General features: G+C 39.1%; 1 protein-coding gene across 4 annotated transcripts in view; it reads left to right on the top strand.

Moving 5' to 3' along the window:
• The window catches only part of Cfap61 (cilia and flagella associated protein 61), a 251648-nt gene extending 229986 nt beyond the window's left edge, over window positions 1-21662 (top strand). For all 4 annotated transcript variants that reach the window (XM_021723124.3, XM_005320425.4, XM_040275760.2 and 1 more), the window contains 2 exons: window positions 10000-10090; window positions 20829-21662. In XM_021723124.3, the coding sequence (XP_021578799.2) occupies window positions 10000-10090; window positions 20829-21029 (292 nt within the window). In that variant the 3' untranslated portion in view covers window positions 21030-21662. The remainder of the gene's footprint in view (window positions 1-9999; window positions 10091-20828) is intronic.
• Window positions 21663-22504: the final 842 nt, after the last annotated feature.

Genomic DNA, 22504 nt, shown 5'->3' with positions numbered 1-22504 from the left:
AACCATTCTCTTTTTTTCTTCAGAAACAAAATTTGGATTTGGGGATGGTCCACTCTAAATTATAGTGATTCCCCACCAAGAAAATCATATGGCTAACTGCTGACAAGTAAAAACAAAACAAAACAAAACAAAACCTTAGTGAGGTTTCTAGGAATTCTCCCTAGAAGAGAGAGAAAGGGTCTTCTTTTCCCTTTCTCCCATCCTAGAACATTTCTATGATGACTGAAGCTTAGCAGTCATTTTGCATCATGAGGCCAAGGCCCCCTGTGGGTAGCACTGAGATCTGACCCATAGAACCAAAATGCAAGCCCTGAACATCCTATCTAGACTTTTTTTTTTTTAACATGAAAAATGTATACCTCTTCCTTTAAATTAATTAATTACATTTTTGCAGTACTGCTGTTGGAACCCAGTGCCTCACCCTTGCTAGGCAAGTGCTGTATCACTGAAATACACAGGCCCCCTCCTGGCCCCACTGTCTTTTTTTTTAAAGTCGTGGTTACTTTGAATATTTTCGCATTTACAATAAACCTTAATTGCATTCATTGGGTGTTACAAGATAACTTAGCACAGCCACATTTCTTACTAACTATGGATTCATTTTAATAGGAATTTTTAAAATAAAACAAGCACATCAAACCTGTGATTTCATATAATTTATTGCTTCAGTCAAGGCGTAAGTAATTATTTTGATTTTTAAAAAAGGCAAATCAATCTAAGGAAAATGTTGGAAGAAGCAATCTGGAATATAATCACAAAAGCCCGTGGGTTTCCGAATGACTGAAGTTTGGCAAACACTAGCCTAAGAAAAGCGAGACTTAGAAATACAGCTGCACAAAGGACAGAGAACTGAGGTCAAGACAGCGGCAATGTTTTTCCTGGCTGAGCGACACTCTAGCCTTTGGCTTCCCAGGCAGCCCCTCACACACTGTGGTCATCAGCTGCTCCTCACACCTCCCCTCCACCCTCCCTGTGTGGACTTTTGGAGGGTGGGGATACCTTCAATGCCTGGCATGGTGTACGACACTACATAAATGGCCATAATTGATTGATTGACAATGAATGGCTCTCTAGGTCCTCCCCTTCCTTGTCACTTGGCAGTCATTGAAGTGAGAAGCTGTGGAGGACACTTCGGACCGAGTGGAGAGATTAGTCCTCATGGCAGTGAAGTGGGAAAGTGATGGAGTGAGGCAGGAGAGAAGCAAGGACGGGAGAAAACAGGTGTTGGAAATAAGGAAACAGGATTAGAGAAGACCTTGTTGGACCTGTTAGGATGGGTGGATGAGTGGATTGATGGGCGGATGGATGAATGAAGAAAGGAAGACATGACATCATTTTGGTGTTCATAGCACACATACCAGTATGGGAAAGAGGACCTGGGGCAAAGTGGTTTCAGAAAAACGTATTTACAAACCTGCTTCCATCCCACCCAAACCTTAGTCTTGGCACATGCAGATGCCTACTGTGGCTCATGTGGATGAGCCATGTCAGTCACGTTGGTGGAATAACAAGGATGAGCCACCGAGGCATCCCAAGTAGCTGAGCTGCTCACTGCCACATAAAGATGAGGACCAGCATTCCTGAATCTGATTTCTTAAAGAAAGGCCTTAAATCAGAATTCCAAAGTTATGCAGGCCCAAACAAAGACTTTTGTAGCACTTCCCAGAGCCTCGGGAGTCTGTGGGCTACCATGATGTTTATCATTTCTGCCTTCTGTGTAGCAATGTAAGGGCAGCACAGGCAAATGGCAGGTTGCTTAGAGGAGAGACAGGTCCTACCAGCCATGCTGTATCCCAGGCTACTCTAATGTGCAGGCTCATCATTGAGCACGACCTATGGGTATGCATTGTAGAAGGAGCACTGTAGGTCCTCCCCCAGGGATCTAAGATGGTGCGTGTTCCAGAAAGACATGTTCAAGCAAGAGCATCCTCCTCTGTAGAGACCTATAGGCCATCCTAGCTGCAGGTCCCCACCAGGAAAAAAGGCCACAGATGTTAGTGCAGTTGGGATCCTCTCAAGGGCTCTAAAAGCAAAAGCTATTATCACACCAAGAGAAAAATATTTGAATGATTTTCATTAAAAAAAAAACACAATTTTTTGGAAAAAGAAATATTTTTTTTTCCTCTTTCCACTCACCTTTGCGTACTTAGCTATTTCCAGGTGAGCTGTTTAGATGCCATGAAATGCAGCTTTGCTCCTCTGCAGCTCTCCCTCCCTATGTAACTGCAGAAAGGTCTTGGCCTTGGAGTGAAACCCAGGCCTTTAAAGAACACCCTTGACCCTCTTCTCTTTCCCCAGAGACATGTTGTACTTTTTCCTGAGGCCAGTGAGTGGAACTTCTTCCCGTGTACTGTGTCGATGGCTTTTCTCAGCCTCCAGCATGGCCAATGGCTGGGCTAGTTATCACATCCCCATCCCAGTTTATACGCATCTGTCGATAAAACAGCCTGAACAGCCAGATGAGGATGAGCTCTGGAGTAGTCCAATCAATTGCTTAATGATTGGGCCGTATCGACCAGAAATGGTTAATTCAGTTCCACAAGTTGATATTTCCCAGAGCTTCTTAGAAAAATGTTTGATGTTCGACAAAAGCGATGGAGAGTGTAAGCCCAGATAAACCAGGTCTGTCATTGTCATAATGAACAGAGACCATAATGTCTTCTGCTTAGGTCCTGGAGATTCTATGTAAACTTTTTTTCTCCTAACTGTGTAGAGATGATTGTGTGCTAACACCCAAATCCACAAAGTCACTTACAATCCACATCTTCAGTCACAGAACGGAGGGAAGGAGGCTGTGTCTGACTCCCGGATTCACAGCCTTGCAGTATATTGGGGCAATTGAGAGCCAGGAGGGCAGTAGGTGACTCTGTGCCTCACTGAGGAAAAAATAAACATTGACACAGGAGCTCCTAAGAAGCCAAGAGGCAAAATGGCCTCACGTGCATTCTTTGTGTGAACTCACCAAGAAGAAGCACAAGAAGCATCCAGAGACTTTGGTTGACTTTCTGGAATTTTCTAAGTGCTCAGAGAGGCAGAAGCATGAGGAGGGAGGAAAACCAGAAGACTTGGCAAAAGTGGACAAGACCCACTGTGAAACACAAATGAAAACCTGAGTCCCTTCTGGAAGGAAGCAAAAAATGAATAAATTCAAGAATCCCAGTGTACCCAAGAGGCCTTTCCCTTGTTCTGTCTTGAGTGTTGCCCCCAAACCAAAGGAGGACATCCCGGCCTGTCCACTGGTGACGTCTCTCTCAGAGACGGAGAATAGCACTTCTGCTGACTGGAAAGAAGGCTGCTGAGCTGGCCGAAATCTCCAACAGGGATATTGCTGCCTACGGAGCTAGAGGAAAGCCGGATGCCGCATAAAAGGGAATCAGCAAGGCTGGAAAAGAGCAAGAAAAAGGAAAAGGAGGAATCTCAGGAAGATGAGAAGGAAGGGAAGATGAAAATGACGGTGACACATAAGTTGATTTGTGTTGTTTGTGTTTTTCTGTCTATAAAGCATTCAGCCCTCCTGCACATATTTCACTCCTTGTAAAGAAAAATACTGAAATGTAAGATTGTTTAAGATTTAATTTTTCAACTGTGCAGTATCTTTTTTTTTTTTTTATTCTTTTGTAAACTTAACCCACTACCAAATGTGCATCTTGTCCTGAAGGGATTTCCAACAGGCACTGACTTTGCCGGCATGGAAATCGACAGCAGGTTTTTGCTGTTGTACAAGACAAATTGTTTATATATGAGGATGGTTGTGTTTCATTTTTTCATCTTTGCCCGTCTCTGGTGGAGCATAGGAAAAAATTGTTCTGTTCACGGAATACCGCTCTATAATTGCAACAACAAAAAAACAAAAACAAGTCTGCAGCTGTTTTGCAAGCGCTCTGAGTGCTTCTAAGTAAATATGATATTTTTAAAATTAGTATTGTACTGTCCGTAGGTCTGAAGATTTTCTTAAGGGGAAGCTAGTCTTTTGCTTTTGCTCATTTTGGATTTTAAGAGTTATTATAGTCTTTTTATCAAGTTAGTTAGTTCTTGATATACCCTGCAAATCATGAGAGCAATAACTAGTTAAACTGAGGCTATCCATTGTTACTATGTTCTTTATCTGACCAGCTTTCCTGAAAATTTCTGGGTAACTCAGCTATGTAGGTACCTAGTGACTCCATAGCTTCCTTTTTTTGAATGTGAATCAGAAAAGAATTTAAAACTATTCTAAACAGAAACTGTAAGTGTTCCTTTCTTCCACATCCTTGCCAACACTTATTACTATTTATGTTCTTGATGGGTTTGATTTCCCTGGTTGCTGGTGATGTTAAACACTTTTTTCCTATGTTTATAAGCCATTTGCATTTTTTTCTTTTGAGAAATGTTTGTTCGGTTCATTTGCCCAATTGTCAGTTACATTATTTGGTTTGGGCTCCACCCCCCACTGCTGTGTGTGTGTGTGTGTGTGTGTGTGTGTGTGTGTGTGTGTGTGTGTGTGTGTGTTAGTTCTTTATATGTTTTGGATGTTACTCCTCTGTCAGACAAGTAACTAGCACCGATTTTCTCCCATTCTGTAGGCTCACTCTTCATCTCTTACACATTTTCTTTGCTGTGCAAAAGATTTTTAATAACATTCCTGTTAGTGATTCTTGGTTTTATTTCTTATGCTTGAGGGGTCTTATGAAGAAATTCTGTGCCTATACCTATATGCTAGAATGTTGACTCTATTTTTTTCTATAGTTGCAATTTCTGGCCTGATTCCTAGGTCTTTCATCCATTTTGAGTTGGCTTTTGTGCAGGGTGATAGATAGGGATTTAGTTTCATTCTTATACAAATGGCTATCCAGTTTCCCCGGCACCATGTGTTAAAAAGGATATGTTTTCTTCACTTTGTGTTTTTGGCACCTTTGTCAAAGATGAGATGACTACATCTGTGTGGGTTTATCTGCATGTCTTCTCTTCTGTCCCACTGATCTAAATGTGTGTTGTTATGCCTGTACCATGCTGTTTTATTGCTGTAGCTCTGTAGTATAATTTGAAGTTGGGTACAGTGATACTTTCAGCTTTGTTCTTATCGCTCAGAATTACTTTGTCTATTCTGGGTCTTTCATTTTCCCACATGAATTTTCAGATTATTCCTTCTTGTTTTGCAAAGGATTTCACTAAAATTTTTATGGAGATTACATCAACTCTACAGATCACTTTTGGTCACATGACCATTTTGGCAATATTAATTCTGCTTGGTACACGGTAGGTATTTTCATCTTCTAATATCATCTTCCATTTCTTCAGTGTTCTGTAATGTTCATTGCAGAGGTCTTTCACCTCCTTGGTTATATTTATTCCCAGGTATTTTATTTTTTATTGCCTTCCAACATAATTCACAATAGCCAGGCTACAGAACCAGCCTATGTGTCTATCAACAACAGCCATAATGGAGAATGAAATTATGTCATTTGCATGAAAATAGATGGAACCGAGAATATCATGCTGAGTGAAATAAGCCAAACTCATAAAGCCAAGGATCAAATATTTTCCCTCATTTGCAGTAGCTAGAGAGAAAAAAGTAGGGAGATCTCATGAAAATAGAAGGGAGACCAGTGGAGGACAGGTAAGGTGTCAAGGAGGATAGAGGAAGTGAGGGAACAGGGAAGAGCCGGGGAATAAAATCAACAAAATTATGCTGGATGCATGTGTGAATATACCCCGATGAATCCCACTTTTATGTGATGCATCAGTGAAAAAAAATATACATGTAAATAAATAGAAGGAAAACCAGAAGAGAAAAGGAAGGGGAACTGGGGAAGAGAAGAGGTGAAGAAAAAGGAGTGCACCAGGAAATGAATTGGAGCAAATCATGTGCATATATGAATATGTCACAGTGACCTCCACCATTATGTATAATTACAGTGCACTAAAATAAAATTAAAAAGAAAGCCTTTGAACTTAAAAAGTCAAAATGTTAATTTGCCAGAAACAAACAAGATCTCAGGAACCATTGAGTAAAGTGTGAACAGAAGCTGAACTACTTGGGGGATGTGAGTGGTAAATGGCTGAGCACCCAGCATGAAGCAGAACACAAAGGAAATGGGTGTCTGCATTCCAGTGGTCACTCCAGGGGCGTCCAGTGAGTGCTTTAAAAAATCACGACCAAAATAAGCAAGGATTGAGGAAGAACCTTGCAAGTAGGATTTTTCACTGGGTAGATTTTGTGAGTCAAATATTTTCTCTTAGAGGAAAATGTTCCTTCTCACAGCCCTCTAAAACGCAGGGTATCTAACACCAGCTTTACCAGATAGCAGCCACTTCCTATTAATTACCCATACCTGCTTCAGAGGCTGAGCTGAAGGTCTATAAGCAGAGCAGACCAAGGACATTTTGGAAACTGCTGGTCAACTTCTTTCTAACTTTTGTTTGGTTCTAAATGCCCTCTGATCAGAGTCAGAGTTGGAATAGGAGACCTCCTGCTTCTGAGTCTGGGAACCCTGTTTAACCCCTGGCTAAGCGTGTAGCTTTATGTATATTCAGTTCATTTATTTGGCAAGCTGAGAGCAGTCTGCTGTTGCAGACAGACACAAGAGAAGCTGTTCTTAAAATGGGGAGGACTCTGCTGCTCCTCATGGTACTGCCCCAGCAATCCCAGGTAGGGGGAGCATCATTTAATGAGCCTTCCCCGCCCCCTGCCTTGGTTCTGGGGATTGAACTCAGGGGCACTTAACCACTGAGCCACATCCCCAGCCCTTTTATGTATTTTTTTAGAGACAGAGTCTCACTGAATTTCAGAGTGTCTTACTAGGTTGCTGAGACTGACTTTGAACTTGTGATCCTCCTGCCTCAGCCTCCCCAGTCACTGGAATCACAGGCACACACCACTGCACCTGGCAATTAGCACCCTTTTCAAGTTGTCACTATGAACTACCACTGAAGCAGCAATAAGATTGAGAAGGAGTCCTTAGTGGTCAACTTTTTGATTTGATTTCAAGGCTAGCTTTCTTTTTTATAATTAATTTGTTTTATTTATATATGACAGCGGAATGCATTACAATTCATATTACACATATAGAGCACAATTTTTCATATCTCTGGTTGTATATTCACACCAATTCGTGAAGGCTAGCTTTCTTATGATGACAGAGCCCAAGAGTTCTTTCTTGAGGGGCGGGGCTTGGGTAGGCCAAATACAGATCCAGAAGCTTCTTTCTTTTGTACATAAAAATGGCTGCCCCCAACAAATTCTGGGAATATTGGCAACAACAGTTTGCCACAGAGACTGTCCCCTTCTGGACAAGGAGCCCCACATGTTTTTCCATTTCCAGTGGCAGTAGTGGGGAGCGTAAAAGAAATAAAACTGCAGGTCTCATAGGTCACTGCTTTGCAAACTGTTTAATATGATGAGAAAAGGGGTTATCAAGGTGCCATTTTTGCTAGGAACTGGGTGAAGCCGTGGAGAGTTCCAAAGCCAGCAAAAGAAATAATTTTCAAAAGCATCAAACTTAAGTCTTTGACTTCCCCCAGACACTGTGCATCCCTAGAAGTATTTCAGGAAATTAAGGGCCACTTGATTCTCTAATGACTTGTGTTGGGCTTAATGGGCAGGGGCTCTGGGTATATGGTGGGCTGTAGTCCAGGGCAAGGAGCTCATTCTTGAGGGAAGTGTATTTCCCTAGACCTCCGTCTTGGATACAGACAATAAAGAGTATCCAATGGGCAACACAAGGCAGAGGCATATAGGCGCCGAGCAGGAAAGAACATGGGAGCACCTGGGTAGTAGGAATACAATCGTACTTTATCCTGTGAGGAAAGCAGAGAGAAAGTGGTGGGAGGGGGCTGTAGATGCCCCAAACCAAGAAGGTGGGAACTTCTGAAGGTGCATAGAAACATGGGGCATTTCAACAATGGAGGAAAGGTGGTGACGAATTAAAGAGGGCCCACTGGTTTCTAACTAAACGAATGTCTCAAGATACATAAGTCCATAATTCCCTGAAACTTTTAGATCTGAGAAGAAGAGACCATCCAGGCCCAGCTGTGTTTGGACTCATCTGGACTGAGGCTGTTGTTGATGTTTCTGTTCAGGAACATCTCAGTAGGCTGACATCTGGGGAGTTGTCCAGATGTCACCCTCCTGAGTTCGACCCTCCCATCAATGCCACTGCATCCATTCAGGATTCCATCAATGCCACTGCATCCATTCAGGATTCCATGTCCTTGAGTAACTACGGAGGCCAGCAGTACTCGGACAGAGTGCCATGATATGCCTTCCAGCACTGAGTCCATGCTGCAGGAGCTCAGCAAGACTCTTGAAACTCGACTATCATGCAAGCCTTTCTTATTATTCATAATGGCATCCTCCCTTCCTTAGGACATTTGGGACATTTTTTGCAGAGTTTTGCCACCTATTTGTTTAGCAGAATTACATTCTTATATTTATAAAAGACCATTCAGAGCCAGATAGTATAGAATGTATACATTGCAATGTGCAACTCATTCAGTGAATGTTTGCAAGATGCCCGTTGTATGCAGTTGTTAAGCTGGCTGCCCATGGAGCGATCCCACACAGATGTGAACAGATCCCTCCAGTAAGAGGAATCCATTCATCCATCACCTTCCTGAACTCATCCCAACTATCCCTCTTTTGGGGATCTTCATCCCACCTCCCTAAGTGGTCCAGGTATACTCTGTTGCATTTCTTGCACTTGCTATTCTCTCTCTGGAATGCTTCCCCTCTCCCCCAAAATATCCACATGGCTCTCTCCCTCCCTTCCCTTGAAGGCTCACTAAGTCACTGCCTCAGGACTGAGCCCTTCATTGTCCACTCTTTCCCCAACACTCTTCCCACTATCCCTGCTTCATTTACAATTTTTGGCTAAGCAATCATCATGTGCTGTATTCCCTAATCATCTCAAGAACGCAACTCCACGGTAGTAGGGATGTTTGTTTATTTCAATCACGGCTATTTTCCCAGGACCCAGGAGAGTGCTGGGGCCATAGTGGGTACAGAACAAATATCAGTGGAATTAATAGTTGAATGAAGAACAAGGTAAGCAGTTAAGCAAGAAATTAGGCTACATTCTGTTCAGGTGATAGACAGTAACTGACACAGCTGAGTGTCATGTTGATCCTAACATAGTCTCTCGCCATTATATTCGTCTTCCAATACTTCAGTGGCCCTTAGGGCTTTACCTCTGTCTTTATCTACAAGTCTTGGAAGGTGCACACCTACAGGGAACACCCCTTTTTCCTCCCCTGTGTACACAAATGGCATCCATTAGTAATACAAGGAACAGCAAACTCACATCCAGAGGAGACTGAAGCCTGTATAATCAAAGTGGCTCAGACCCCAAAGAAGTTTCCTGTTCCAAGACAATTAGCATGCAAATAAAGTAAGAGTGAAAATACCAATGTTCTTGGTTATTGGAAGACTGCATCAAGTTTTGGGCGATTGTTACTATGGATATTGTTCTCCAGGTAAGACAGCATTTATTCAGTTTTCAGTGAAAAGGTAGCAGATCCAAACACCAAAAGAGATTCAATTAAGCATCAGAACAACTGCAAAGGCCATGTCGCAACACCGAGGTGGCCTGTTTTTCTGGTCATTATTAATCCAGAAACCTTAATGATGAACAACATTTGTGTTATTGTCTACCCAAATTTAATTTGTTTATGCAGCAGTTCAGTTAATCCTGCAATCTGTTTTTCTCAAACGAGGGCAGATAATGGAGACACCGTTCTTTACAAGTCTTCAGGCTTTTAAATTCTGATAAAATCAGGATTCTTCACTGGGTCTTGCCCCAGCTCTGAATTAAACCACTTTAAATGTAATTATAGAACCTGGCCTTACATCAGGAACATCCATTTAAAAAATTGATTGGCCAGACTTTTCCACGAGGCATTTTATGAGCAAACGATTGCAATGGGGCCAGAGCTGTAATTTATCAAGGCAAAAAAGCAGGTAAATACTTTATTAGTGGTAATGAGAGAGTTGCCAGCTAACTGAATCTCTTCTTCCCTCACCAGCTACTTCACGGAGCCGTGGTGCATGGCCCTCTTCCACGATCGTTTTATTGATCTCAGGAAAGAGTTACGCCAAATCTTAGCCTCCAAGGAGGTAGGAGTGATTAATGGACATGTGGATTATTCTTTACAAATTACAAGCAGTTGATAGTTGTTGATCATTTGGATTTTCCCCTACATTCCCATTGTATGGCTTTACTTTTTAAGTCAAACTGCAGTTCATGTAAACATACTATGGAGCATGGAAATGTAGACAGTGGTGTGTTCTCGGGAGAGTGAGTTTGCCCAAATCCTGTTATGGGGAAGCACGTTTCTTTTTACAAGTAGCTGTATTTTCATGCTCAACTATCGTGTTGGCTGAAAATTGGATATGAGTTGTATTTATCTGTCCTCAAGAGTGAGAATGAAATTCCTTCAGTTTCTGTCTGCCCTTGGCTGAACGTTTGTCTCTGTGCTGTTTTAAAGATATAAAGAGAAGTCATCAGGTATCACACTCCCTTTATAAACTGAGACATCTTTCCCAAAGTGATACAGAATTAACTGGAAGTTACGCCACATACCACAAAGTTTCCAGGCTTAGTAAGAAATGTGACTCTCCAAAGAAAAAAGAAGGTTATCTGTGAAACTTTGGATTGTTTCTTTCAATACGAGAGTCCTTGGCATTGCTGTAAAATGTTAATAGAGAGAGCTGTCGAATATCTATCCCAGACTCTATCTTAATTCACACAGACAGGGGCTGGGGCTCTGGTTAATTTCCACCTTGATTTAACATCTAAGTGGGCACCTTCTATGGCTCTATTGTCACGTCCACTTGGGAGCATCCATCGCCTTGAAGTTTCCCATGGAGGTTACCACAGTGGACAACACAGAGAGATATCATGGACCCAGGGTCCCTACTGCATTCCAGCCAAGCATGCACTGCCTCTCATAACACAACGGAACCAAACTGTTAACCAAGAGTTTAAAGATTTTAAATAACCCACTGCGGGTTCCACAGCTAGTCACAACAATTATCAAATTCGAGATTCTCTGGGAACATGGGCACTGAGCCATACAGGGCCAAACTGTGTGTCTTACCGCCTTCTCTGCAACAGCCCCCTTTTCAGTGTGACTCCTTGGACCCAAACTGGGAAGCGTAAACAATTTACTAATCTGAAGTGGATTCAGATTAATTCTGAAGTTTCAACCACACTGACACGCTTTAGGGTCCACACAGGTAAAAACCCAGTAGGTAAATGGAAATGAGGGAAGTGGAGGATACTGTGGCTAAATGCAAAAGTCAGATGCTGCATAAGTTATTCAGATTGAAATGTATAAACAGACATCCCTCAGATCCCTGGGGACTGGTTCCAGGTCCCCAGCAATTATGAAAATCCTTTCTGCTCAAATTCCATATATAAAATTGTGTGACAATTGCCTAGAACCTACACATATCCTCCCACATGCTCTAAATCATCTCTAGATTACTTTTAGTGCCTAATACAATGTAAATAGTTCCTGTACTATTTAGGGAATTATGACAAGAAAAAAAAGCCCATACATTTAGTAGAGGCAAAATGTTTTTCCCAAATAGTTTTCACTATGGTTGGTTGAATCCACAGGTGTGGAACCTGTAGATACGATGGGCCAACTGTAGATGTTAAAGATGCTACAGGACAATCCCCTGCATGTCACCCTGGGGCTGCAAGGAGGTCAGCTCTGGTTGAAATCTTGACCCCAAATGTAAGCCTAGTGCTTACTGAACTTTGCTCAACTCCTCAGACACCTCCCTTCCTCTCAAAATGTGATATGCAGTTTGCTCCGGCCTCTATCATAAAGACGCATTCATTTGCTAGTGATTGCATCAAAACTCTGTGCCTAAGTCTTTATTACCTCTAGATCTGAGTTCCTCAATTAATATTTTGCACAGAGGCAAGGGGTTTTAGAATAAGCAGAGTGTCTTATTGTTAGGAGAACACTAATTTCCTAAGTAATTACTGAAAACCATAGGATTCTTAAAATAATCTTATCAGAATTGTTACACAGCCCTCTCTTTCTAAATAAAATTCAATTTCCTAAAATGTTAATTTGCCATGGATTTAGAGAAAAGAGGAAGGGCATGGGGTGAAATGAGGAACACTGAGGACTTCTTAGGGCAGTGAAACTCTATGATATCATAGGATGGACATGTGTCAATTAGACTTTTCTCAAAACCCACAGGATGTACAACACAAAGAATGCACCCTAATGTAAACTATGGACTTTAGTTAATTATCATGCATCAGTATGGGGTCATCAATTATTTTTTTTTCAAAAGAAGATTTCTTTTCACCATCCCAAGTAAACTGTCAAATCCAGTGGCATCTATCATTTTTGATGGGTCTTCCTGAGCCACCCTGAAACTTTTATCCATGAGCTACCATTTGGTATGGGTCAGTTTGCTATGAATGAACTCAGTGTGGACCACAGGCCCAGTCAGTAGAGGAATGGCTATAGACATCTGCCAAAGACACACTGAGGACTCCACAACCATTCTTGTGGATTTTCTAGATTCCTAGAAAGTGAAACCTTTGGAAGAAAAACCTCCACTGGGGGACTGTTTTGCTTTCAGCATTTCCATTTGTCAAATGGGAAGAAGGCCCACGTGAAGAGGTGGCACCTGGTGTAGTGTCTGCTGCTTGCCTGGTTGGACCAAGTAGGGTGGCTCTGTCAGATTCCTGTGGAATAAAGGCTAGCTGTTCCCACCTCCCCAAGAGCTAAGGAAGGAGTTACAGAAGGGATGTGCACAAGCACGTGGCACAGAAGACTCACTCAGCAAATCCTAGCTGTCACCAGCACCAGTGGTAGTGATGGTGACAGTGGAGGCAGCTGTCAGTGAAAACAATGGCACATGAAAAGACAAGCAGAAATTTCATTTAAGATTCTGCTGATGGAAAATTAAAATCTAATGGCATCTATCATCTATGCCCTAAAGAAGAAGAAGAATCCCTTTTCTCAAATATCAAGATGATAACAATTTCAGAGAAGTATGGACACTCAGCAGTAACATCCCAGAGGTTGGCATTTCAATTTTCCTCTCCCTCCACATGTAAGAAAAAGGATAAAAGAAAGATGGTTATCTATGACTATTAGAAATCATCTCAAATCTACATATTTTTAAAATTTATTATGATATCCAAAATCCTGCTGTGAAGGTCAAGAGAGAAACAGATTATAAATTCAGTGACACTACATTTTAGCTGCACATGAACCCTGTTGTCACTGACCAAGGTGAAATTTCTGCATAGTCAAAATCATCCTTTAAAGTCCTTTAAGAAAGTTATAATAATTATAAACATACACACACTAAATGATAGAACCCCAAAACATAGAAGCAAAAGTCAACAGACTTGAAGGAAGAAAGAGGCTGTTAGAAATGAGAACTGGAGATTTCAATATCCCATTTAAACAATGGACAGAATGACCAGCTAGATCAGTAAGGAAAAGAGGACTATAAACCAACTGGACATAGCAGATGTGTACAGAATATCCCATGCAAAAAGAGCAGAATGCACATTCTTCTCAAGTGCATGCAGGACGTTTTCCAGAACAGGCCATATGTGTGGCCACAAAACGTCTGTCAATAAATTTTAAAATACATAAATTATACAAAGTGTATTCTCCAACCACAGTGGAATGAAACTAGATACTGGAACGACAGAAGGAAAACTGGAAAATTCACCAATTTGTGGAAATTAAGTAATGCAGTTTTAAGCAAACCAAAAGAAATATTAGTAATAGATATGAATGAAAAAATACAATGTGTATAAAAATGTATGAAGTTCAGCAAAAGCAATTTGCAGAAGGAAATTTATAGTTATAAATGTTTACATTTTTTAAAAAAGAAAGATTACAGATCAATAATCTAATTTTAAAGCTTATAAAACAAGAATAAGAATTAAACTTAATGTAAGTAGAATAAAGATTAGAGCAGAGGGCTGGGTTGTAGTTCAGTGGTAGAGAGCTCGCCTTGCATTCAGGAGGCACTGGGTTCGATCCTCAGCACCACATAAAAAATAAAATAAATTTATTGTATCTATCTACAACTAAAAAAATTTTTTAAAGATTAGAGCACAGACAAATGAAACAAAGAATAAAAAAATAATAGTGAGAATAAATTAAAACCAAATTTGGTACTTTGAAAAAAATCAAGAAAATTGATAAACCTTCGGCTAGACTTAGAAAAAAAGACTTAAATTACCAAATCAGAAATGAAAGTGATGACATTACCTTAAAAAAATAAAACCTTTAAAAAACATAAAAAAGATTATAATAAAATATTATAATCATGCCAACTAATTAGTAAATACCTAGATGAAATTGACAAATTCCTACAAACTGACTGAAAAAGAAATAGGAAATCACAAGACCTATAAAAAAAATCAAGAAATTGAATCAATAATCAAAAATCCCCCAACAAAGAATAACCCAGGACTAGATGTCTTCATTAGTGAATTCTACCAAACATCTAAAGAAGAATTAACATCAGTCCTTCTTGAACTCTTCCAAAAAATACAGAAGGAAGGAACCATACTCTGAGACCATTACCCAAAGTCAGAAAAAGACAACACACAAAAAAAGGAAATTACAGGCCAATATCCCTTATGATTTATATATAAAAATCTTCAACAGAATATTAGCAAATCAAATTGAACAGTCTGTTAAAAGGACTATACACCATGACCATATGAGATTTGCCCCAGGACTGTAAAAGTAGCTCAACATATGAAAATGAATCAAAGTGGGGACTGGGGATATAGCTCAGTTGGTAGAGTGCTTGCCTTGCATGCACAAGGCCCTGGGTTCAATCCCCAGCACCAAAAAAAAAAAAAAAAAAAGAAGAAGAAGAAAATGAATCAAAGTGATATACTACTTTAATAAAATGAAGGGGGGAATAGTATGTTCTCAGTTGATGCAGAAAAAGCATTTGAAAAAAACCAAACACATTTTCATAATTAAAACACACATACAAACCCACAGCAATATAAGGTAACTTCCCCTATCTGATAAGATAATTCTGAAAAATTATCTTATTGTGGCTCAGTGGTAGAGTGCTCGCCTAGCTCATGTGAGGCCCTGGGTTCGATCCTCAGCATCACATATAAATAAATAATAAATAAAAAGAAAGAAAGATATTGTGTCCAACTACAACTAAAAATAAATATTTTTTAAAAAAATATTGCACTCAGTTTGAAAGCTAAAATCTTATCTTGAGACCTGGAATAAGGATGCCTGCTTCCATCACTTATATTCAACATGATACTAGAAATTTTAGCCAGAGCAATTACGCAAAGAGAGAGAGAGGGAGGGAAAGAGAAAAGAAAGAAAGGAATGTTATCCATATTGGAAAGGAAGCAATAAAACTATCACTATCATAGGATGATATTATCCTAAATATTCCACAAAATAACAATTAAGCTAATACATGCATTCAGCAAAATTGCAGGATACAAGATCAACACACAACACTTACATTAGCAGTAAATAATCTGAAAATGAAATTAAGAAAAAAATTCCACATATAATAGCATCAAACAGAATAAAATAATGGGGAGTAAATTTATCAAAGTAACACAGAATTCTCATTGAAAACTACAAAATATTTCTGAAAAAAAAATTAAAGAAGACCTAAATAAATGGAAAAACATCTGTATTCGTGGATCTAAAGACTTTGTATTATTAAAATGGTAATATACCTAAAACTACTTACATATTCAACATAATCCTATCAAATTCAAAGGTGACTTTTTTAACAGAAATAGAAAAGTTCATATGGAAACACAGAGGACTCCAAATAGCCAGAAATTATTTGGGGGAAAAAAACAGAGCAAAGTTGATGGACTCATACTTCCAATTTCAAGATTTAGAAACAAGGCAAGGGCATGGTGGTACATGCTCAGTGACACTGGAAGTTAAGTCAGGAGGATTACAAATTTGAAGACAGCCTCAGCAACTTAGGGTGAACTTGTTTCAAAATAAAAAAAAATAATAGAAAGGACAAGGGAGGGTAAAGCATCCCTGGGTTCAATCTCCAGAACAACAACAACAATTTAGTAACACGACATTGTGGTACTTGCATAAAGATAGATATATAGATCAATTGAACAAAATTAAGATTCCAGATGGAATATGTAAGCTCATTTACATGAAAACATACTCAATATCATTAATCATTGGGGAAATAAAGATCAGAACCACAATGAGATTCCACTGCACACCCACTAGAATGGCTGTAGGAAAGAGAGAGGGAGAAAGAAAGAGAAAATAAGTGTTGGTGAGAATGTGAAAAAATGGAGACATTGCTGGTGGTAATACAAAATTGTACAGCTGCTATGGAAAATTATTTGATAGTTCATCAAAAATTACACACAAAATTACCACATGACCCAGCAATTACACTACCATAAGTATATCCAAAAGAACTGAAAAAGATATCTGAACAAACACTTGTACATAAATGTTCAAAGAAGCCAGGTACAGTGGCATATGCCTGTAATCCCAGAACTCAGGAAGCTGAAGCAGGAGAATCCCAAGTTCAAAACCCAGCCTCAGCAACTTAATGAGACCCTGTCTATCTATATCAAAATATAGATAGATAGATAGATAGATAGATAGATAGATAGATAGATAGATAGATAGATAGATAAATGCCTTTTTAAAGGGCTGGGGTGTGGCTTAGTGGTCAAGCACCCTTGGGTTCAATCCCTAGTACCAAAAATAAATAAATATTCAAAGCACTATTCATAATAGCTAGAAAGAAGAAACAACACAAATGTCCAACAACACATCAATGGATAAACAAATATGCTCTATCCATACCATGGAAAAGCATGTAGCCATGAAAATAAATGAAGTGTTGATACATTTTACAAAGTGGATGAACCTCAAAACCTTATTCCAGAAGGTCAGAATCATGTAATTATCTAAATAGATACTGAAAAAGCATTTGATAAATGCCTTAATCAATGATAAAAAAATAAAACTCTCAAAAATAAAGATATATAAGGAACATTTCTCCATATAGGACAAGCCCAAAATTAATATCAAACTCAATGATGAAAAGTCTTTTACTGTAACATCAGGACCAAGACCAGTATGCCCACTCTTGCTACTTCCACTTAATATAGTACTGGAAATCATATCCAGAGCGATTAGGCAAGAAAAAGAAACAAAAGCCACACAAATAAGATCAGAAGATGTAAATTTGTCTCTGTGTGCTGATGACATGATTTTATATACAGAAAGCTCTAAAAAAATCCACCAAAAAGAAGGAGGATGAGGGGAATGACAAGGAGGAGAAAAGAATCCACACACGATACACACAAAAAGAACTCTAAACTTTGCTGATAGATTCAGTAAAATTACAGACAAAAAATCAGCATATAGAAAAATCAATAACATTTCTATATACTGACAATATCTACATGAAAAACAAATTAAGAAAACAATCCCATTTACAACAGAATAAAAAATGCTTAGGAGTAAATTTAACCAAGGAGGTGAATGAACTGTATACTGAAAACTATGAGACAATGATGAGAGTAACCTGCCCAGAAGTCCCACAGGTCTGTCTCTTGCTTTAGTGATATTTGGATGGAACAGACCCAGGGGGTCCCTCTCTTCCAGCTTCCAACCACCTTCTAATCTCCTCTCCAGTTGCAAGCTTTAGGACCATCTTCTCACTCACATCTTGCCTGCAAAACAGGCCAACATTTTTTTGTTGTTAGTTCCTTATCACCAACCAACCATGGCCTCCCAGATTCAGAGGTGGAGACCACCATCAACTGTTCAATTTACATATTTGGGCCTCCTACACCTATTTCTCTCTAGGCTACTATTTCCTTTCTTCCTTCCTTCCTTCCTCCTCCTCCTCCTCCTCCTCCTCCTCCTCCTCCTTTTTTTTAGTTATAGTTGGACACAATACTTTTATTTCACTTATTTGTTTTTATATGGTGCTAAGGATCAAACCCAGGGTCTCACACGCTCGAGGCAAGCGCTTCACCGTTGAGTTACAACCCAGTCCCTCTAGGCTACTATTTCAACTGTGACTATGTGATTCTGGAGAGTATGGGCCACTTCTTTGACAAGTTGGCTGAGGAGAAGCGTGAGAGCTCTGATCATCTCTTGAAAGACACAAAACCAATGCAGTGACCATGCCCTCTTCTAAGATGTGCAAAAAGCCTTCTCAAAGTGGATGGAGCAAAACCCTGGACACCATGGAAGCTGCCATGGCCCTGGAGAAGAGCCTAAGCCAAGTGGATCTGCAAGGCCTGGATTCTGCTCACATGGATCCCTATTTTTGTGACTGGCTGGAGAATGGATTCCCAGATGAAGATATGAAACTCATCAAGAGGATGGACAGCCACCTGACTGATATCCCCAGCCTGTGGCTCCCAGACCTGGTGAGGTATCTCCTTGAAAGTTCATCCTCAAGCACAACGAGGAGCTCCAGAGCCCAGTGACCTTTGAGGGCCCCTTCTGCATCTTCTAGTATCAGGGCTTCCACCTAAGCCTCTCCCTCTGGCTTTTTAAACTACTCTGTAGCCCTCTCCAATACTTGAACCCAGTGAAAATTCAGTTTTGCAGAAAAAACAAAACATACAAAAAGTTGATGAAAGAAATTGAAGATAACACAAGTAAACAGAAAGACATCCTATGTTCATGGATTGAAGAATGAATATTGTTAAAATGTCCATATTATCCAAAGCAATCCACAAATGAATGTAAATCTATCAAAATCCCATTGGAATTTTTCATAGAAATTTTAAAAAATCCTAAAATGTATATGGAACCACAAAAGACATGGAATAGTCAACGCAATCTTGAGAAAGAAGAACAAAGTTAGAGGCATTATATTACCTGGTTTCAAAGTACAGGGTGCAAAGTTTCAGACAGAAGAAAATGTTTTAGCAATTTATTGTACAATGTATTGACCATAGTTAATAATAATATAATAATTAAAATAATACATAGTATATCTTGAAGTTGCTGAGAGTAGATTTTAAATGTTCTCATACTGGGTTCTATCCCCAGAAACACAAAAACAAGCGAATAAGTATTCTCACCATGAAGAAATAATAAGCATATGAGGTGATGCATATGCTAATTAGACTGATTTACTTATTCCAAGATGTAGACAGGTGTCATAACAGCACATTGTACCACATAAACATATGATTACTTGTTGATTTAAAATACAATTTGAAAAGACACTTTCAGAAGATTTTTAAGAAGATAATACTATGCTAAGTGAAATAAGACAGACACACACACAAAAAGCCACAAATTGAACATGGAACTGTAAATAAGCTCATTGTTTTGTGTTGATTTGATACAACTCTTTAGTGAATTTAAGGAAGAATCAACCCCATATGTATCTGTGGAATATTTTCCAGGGATATGTATTGGTGGCGCTCAGTGTTTCAAGCACCTCCAATATTAAGATAATGGTATCAGTTTTCTTCTTCCCCTCTCCCTGCCTTGTGGAGCTGGTTTAAACCTGAATTCCTGTGATCTTCCCAGACCGTTCTTCCAGATGTTGTGTATAATTTTCTACATCTGCTTAAATAACCCAGTGATGACATGCTTCCATAAAGCATGAACCTTCTTTTCTATTCATTCTTTACCATTAATAAATTAGTGGTCCATGGACTAGAGTTGTAGCTCAGTGGTAGAGCAGTTGCTTCACCAGTGTGAGGGCACTGGGTTTGATCCTAGTACCACATAAAAACAAATAAAGACATTGATCCCATATACAACTAAAAATAAATAAATAAATAAGATCAATTAGTGATCCAGTAGAAACCTGCAAGTAATCCATTTTTGTTAGGGAAAAAAAAATTCTTGGAAGTGGGAATAAATATATCATCAAAGTCCATATGACTTTATATTTAGGGTAATGTTTAAAATCACAGTGTAAAAAAAGACACACATACCTCAAACCTGAATGAAATGATTTTTATAAAAATCCTTCTATAGAAAGGCAGATAATGGAAATGAAGCAAACACAGTAAAATGTTACCTGTAGAATTCAGGTAGTGTAAATGTGTGCAGATGTTCACTGTACAATTCTATCAATTTTCTTTATGTGTATCCTTTTTATATTGAAATGCTGGAAAATTTGTAGATTACATAGCATCTGATCCTCAACTTCAAATAAATGTATTCCTTTTGAACCCTATATTTAGAAATATCAATGAAAGTTGACTTTACTTTATTCTAAGGTTATTAGATTCTATCTCTTAAGGACTGCAAACAACAAAATCATCTAGGAGTTTTCAAGCACAAATGTTTAGTTGCCCCTTTCTTAACCTTAAAGCATGTATGACCTACAGATAATTCTTATCTGAAAACTAAGAGGATAAAATGACCATCCTTGGTGAGCCCTGAAGACATTATGCTAAATGATAGAAAATAGTCACAAAAAGACACTGTATGTCTCCACTCGCCTGAAGTTCCTAGAGTAGTCATAGAGAAAGAAAGTACAACTATGGTTGCCAGAGGCTGAGAGGAGAGTAGAACAGAGTTATTATTTAATGGACAGAGAGTTTCAGTTTGGGATGATGAACAAGTTCTGGTAGCAATAGTTGTACAACAATGTGAATGATCCGAATACCACTTAACTGTACACTTAAAAAAATGATTAAAATAATAAAGTTCATGTTATGTATATTTGCCATGATTAAAAACAATTCCTGAAAAGCAAGAAAAAGTTATTAGGAATTGACTATATCTTGTTTTGCTTTTATAAAATTGCCTGATTATTGAGGTGCAGAGTCGAACTTCTTTATCTAACCTTGTACTGCATTTCACAGGAGGAAAACCTTCCTTCCATAGAACAGTTAGCCCATCAGATAGAAGACGAGGAAATAAACCTGAAGGAGAGCCCCAGGAAATACCTCAAGAGAGTTTTCCAGGAAACCATCTACAAAAACCTGGTGGAAAGGAGCATCCTCGACTATCTACACTATAACCATTACCACCTGCCCATGTACGCGTGGCCCGGCATCATTTAATTGTGGCCAGGGTCTCCATCGTATTATATCCATTCATTTAGTTATCGCAAGTGCTCTGTAGAAATAGAAAAGCTCCCAGAAGCTTGGCTTGACAGCTAAAGCGCCATCCTGGTGTCCTGGATTGTTTTCCGCCTCACTTATGCCTGTAGTTTTATTTTCTTCCAGGAGGTGGCGCACGGCCGTGCGTCTCTATTCTGGGGCAGGGACGCTTTACCAAAAAATACCAGACATGTTCCTGTGAGAGTAATCCATTTTAGCAATGAAATGAGATCATACTGTGTAAAACTGGTTCTTACCTTGGGTGTGATTCTGTTTTATTTCCTATAATGTTCTAGGGTCAATTTAGTTCTTAGTTATATTTATCCAGTAATACTTATAGGTGATTACAAAAGAAAAGCATGTGCCCCAAATGAAAAATTAGTGACCAGATGAGAAATTAAATCTATAGCCCAATATCAGAAAGACTGATTGGTTAGAAAAGCTTCCATGACCTTTGAAACAAGGAGGTTACTATCATATTCCCTATGTTTTTAAATTCATATTGCAGATTATGAGCATAAAGACACAGGAAAATTGGAAGATCCAGGGATTCACACACAGGTTTTAGATTATAAAATGGAAGTGGGAAATTAATCTAGTGTGTTTTCTTTCACCTTAAGCACTGCTGCTTTGCTGGGAGTATAGGCAGGGGCTCCCCTGTTACCTGTCACCTAGAAGGTGGATCAGAAAACCTCTCTCTTATCAAATAAAGCAAATGAATTGCCTACTAGAAAACACATGGATTCTGGAACTGGGAAGCAACACATATGATTGTTTTCATTTATTTGAAACTATTTTAGTATAATGTGACATGATTTTTTGACCAACATCAGGGTTTAAAATTGGTTTCCAGGAACACAATTCCAGTTTTTGTTCATCTTTTGTATTTCTGTTAACATTTAGCAAAATTTGGCACATTTACAATGATGATCCATTTTTATTAGGAAAAGTTAGAATTGGCATTACAGAATTATGCACACATTATGCAACTCTCTACTGAAAACCACTTAATTATTTTGAACTACCAAATTGATACTTCTCAAAAACAAAATTGCTTCAAAATTGAACACTGGACTCTGATTTTTTCAAGGCAGGCAAAATCAAGCCATAAATACCATTAATTCCTTCACATGTAAATTTTACACAAACGCCTGGGTCATTTTGGGGGAGGGCCCAGCACTGGCCATATGGTACAAACTGTGTAACTTGAATGGGAAACAATTGCTCCTGGTTCACTCTTCAGAATTGAGAACCAACACACGTGGAACCATATTTCAGGGACTGGAGAATGAGTCAGCTCAGGCAACTCTCTCCCTAGTTTCTTTCCCCTGAGAGGACTTGGGTCAAACTCATCAGCAAATGGAGCAAGTTTCTGCGACAAGCCCTAGGATGCTGAAATGAAGATTAACAGAACAACTTCAGTTAGAGGATCAACA

Source organism: Ictidomys tridecemlineatus, chromosome 5 (assembly GCF_052094955.1).
Source record: "Ictidomys tridecemlineatus isolate mIctTri1 chromosome 5, mIctTri1.hap1, whole genome shotgun sequence".
NCBI classification, from domain to species: domain Eukaryota; kingdom Metazoa; phylum Chordata; class Mammalia; order Rodentia; family Sciuridae; genus Ictidomys; species Ictidomys tridecemlineatus.
Note: the sequence above shows the minus strand (reverse complement) of the source record. Positions and strands in the feature narration are given on the sequence as shown.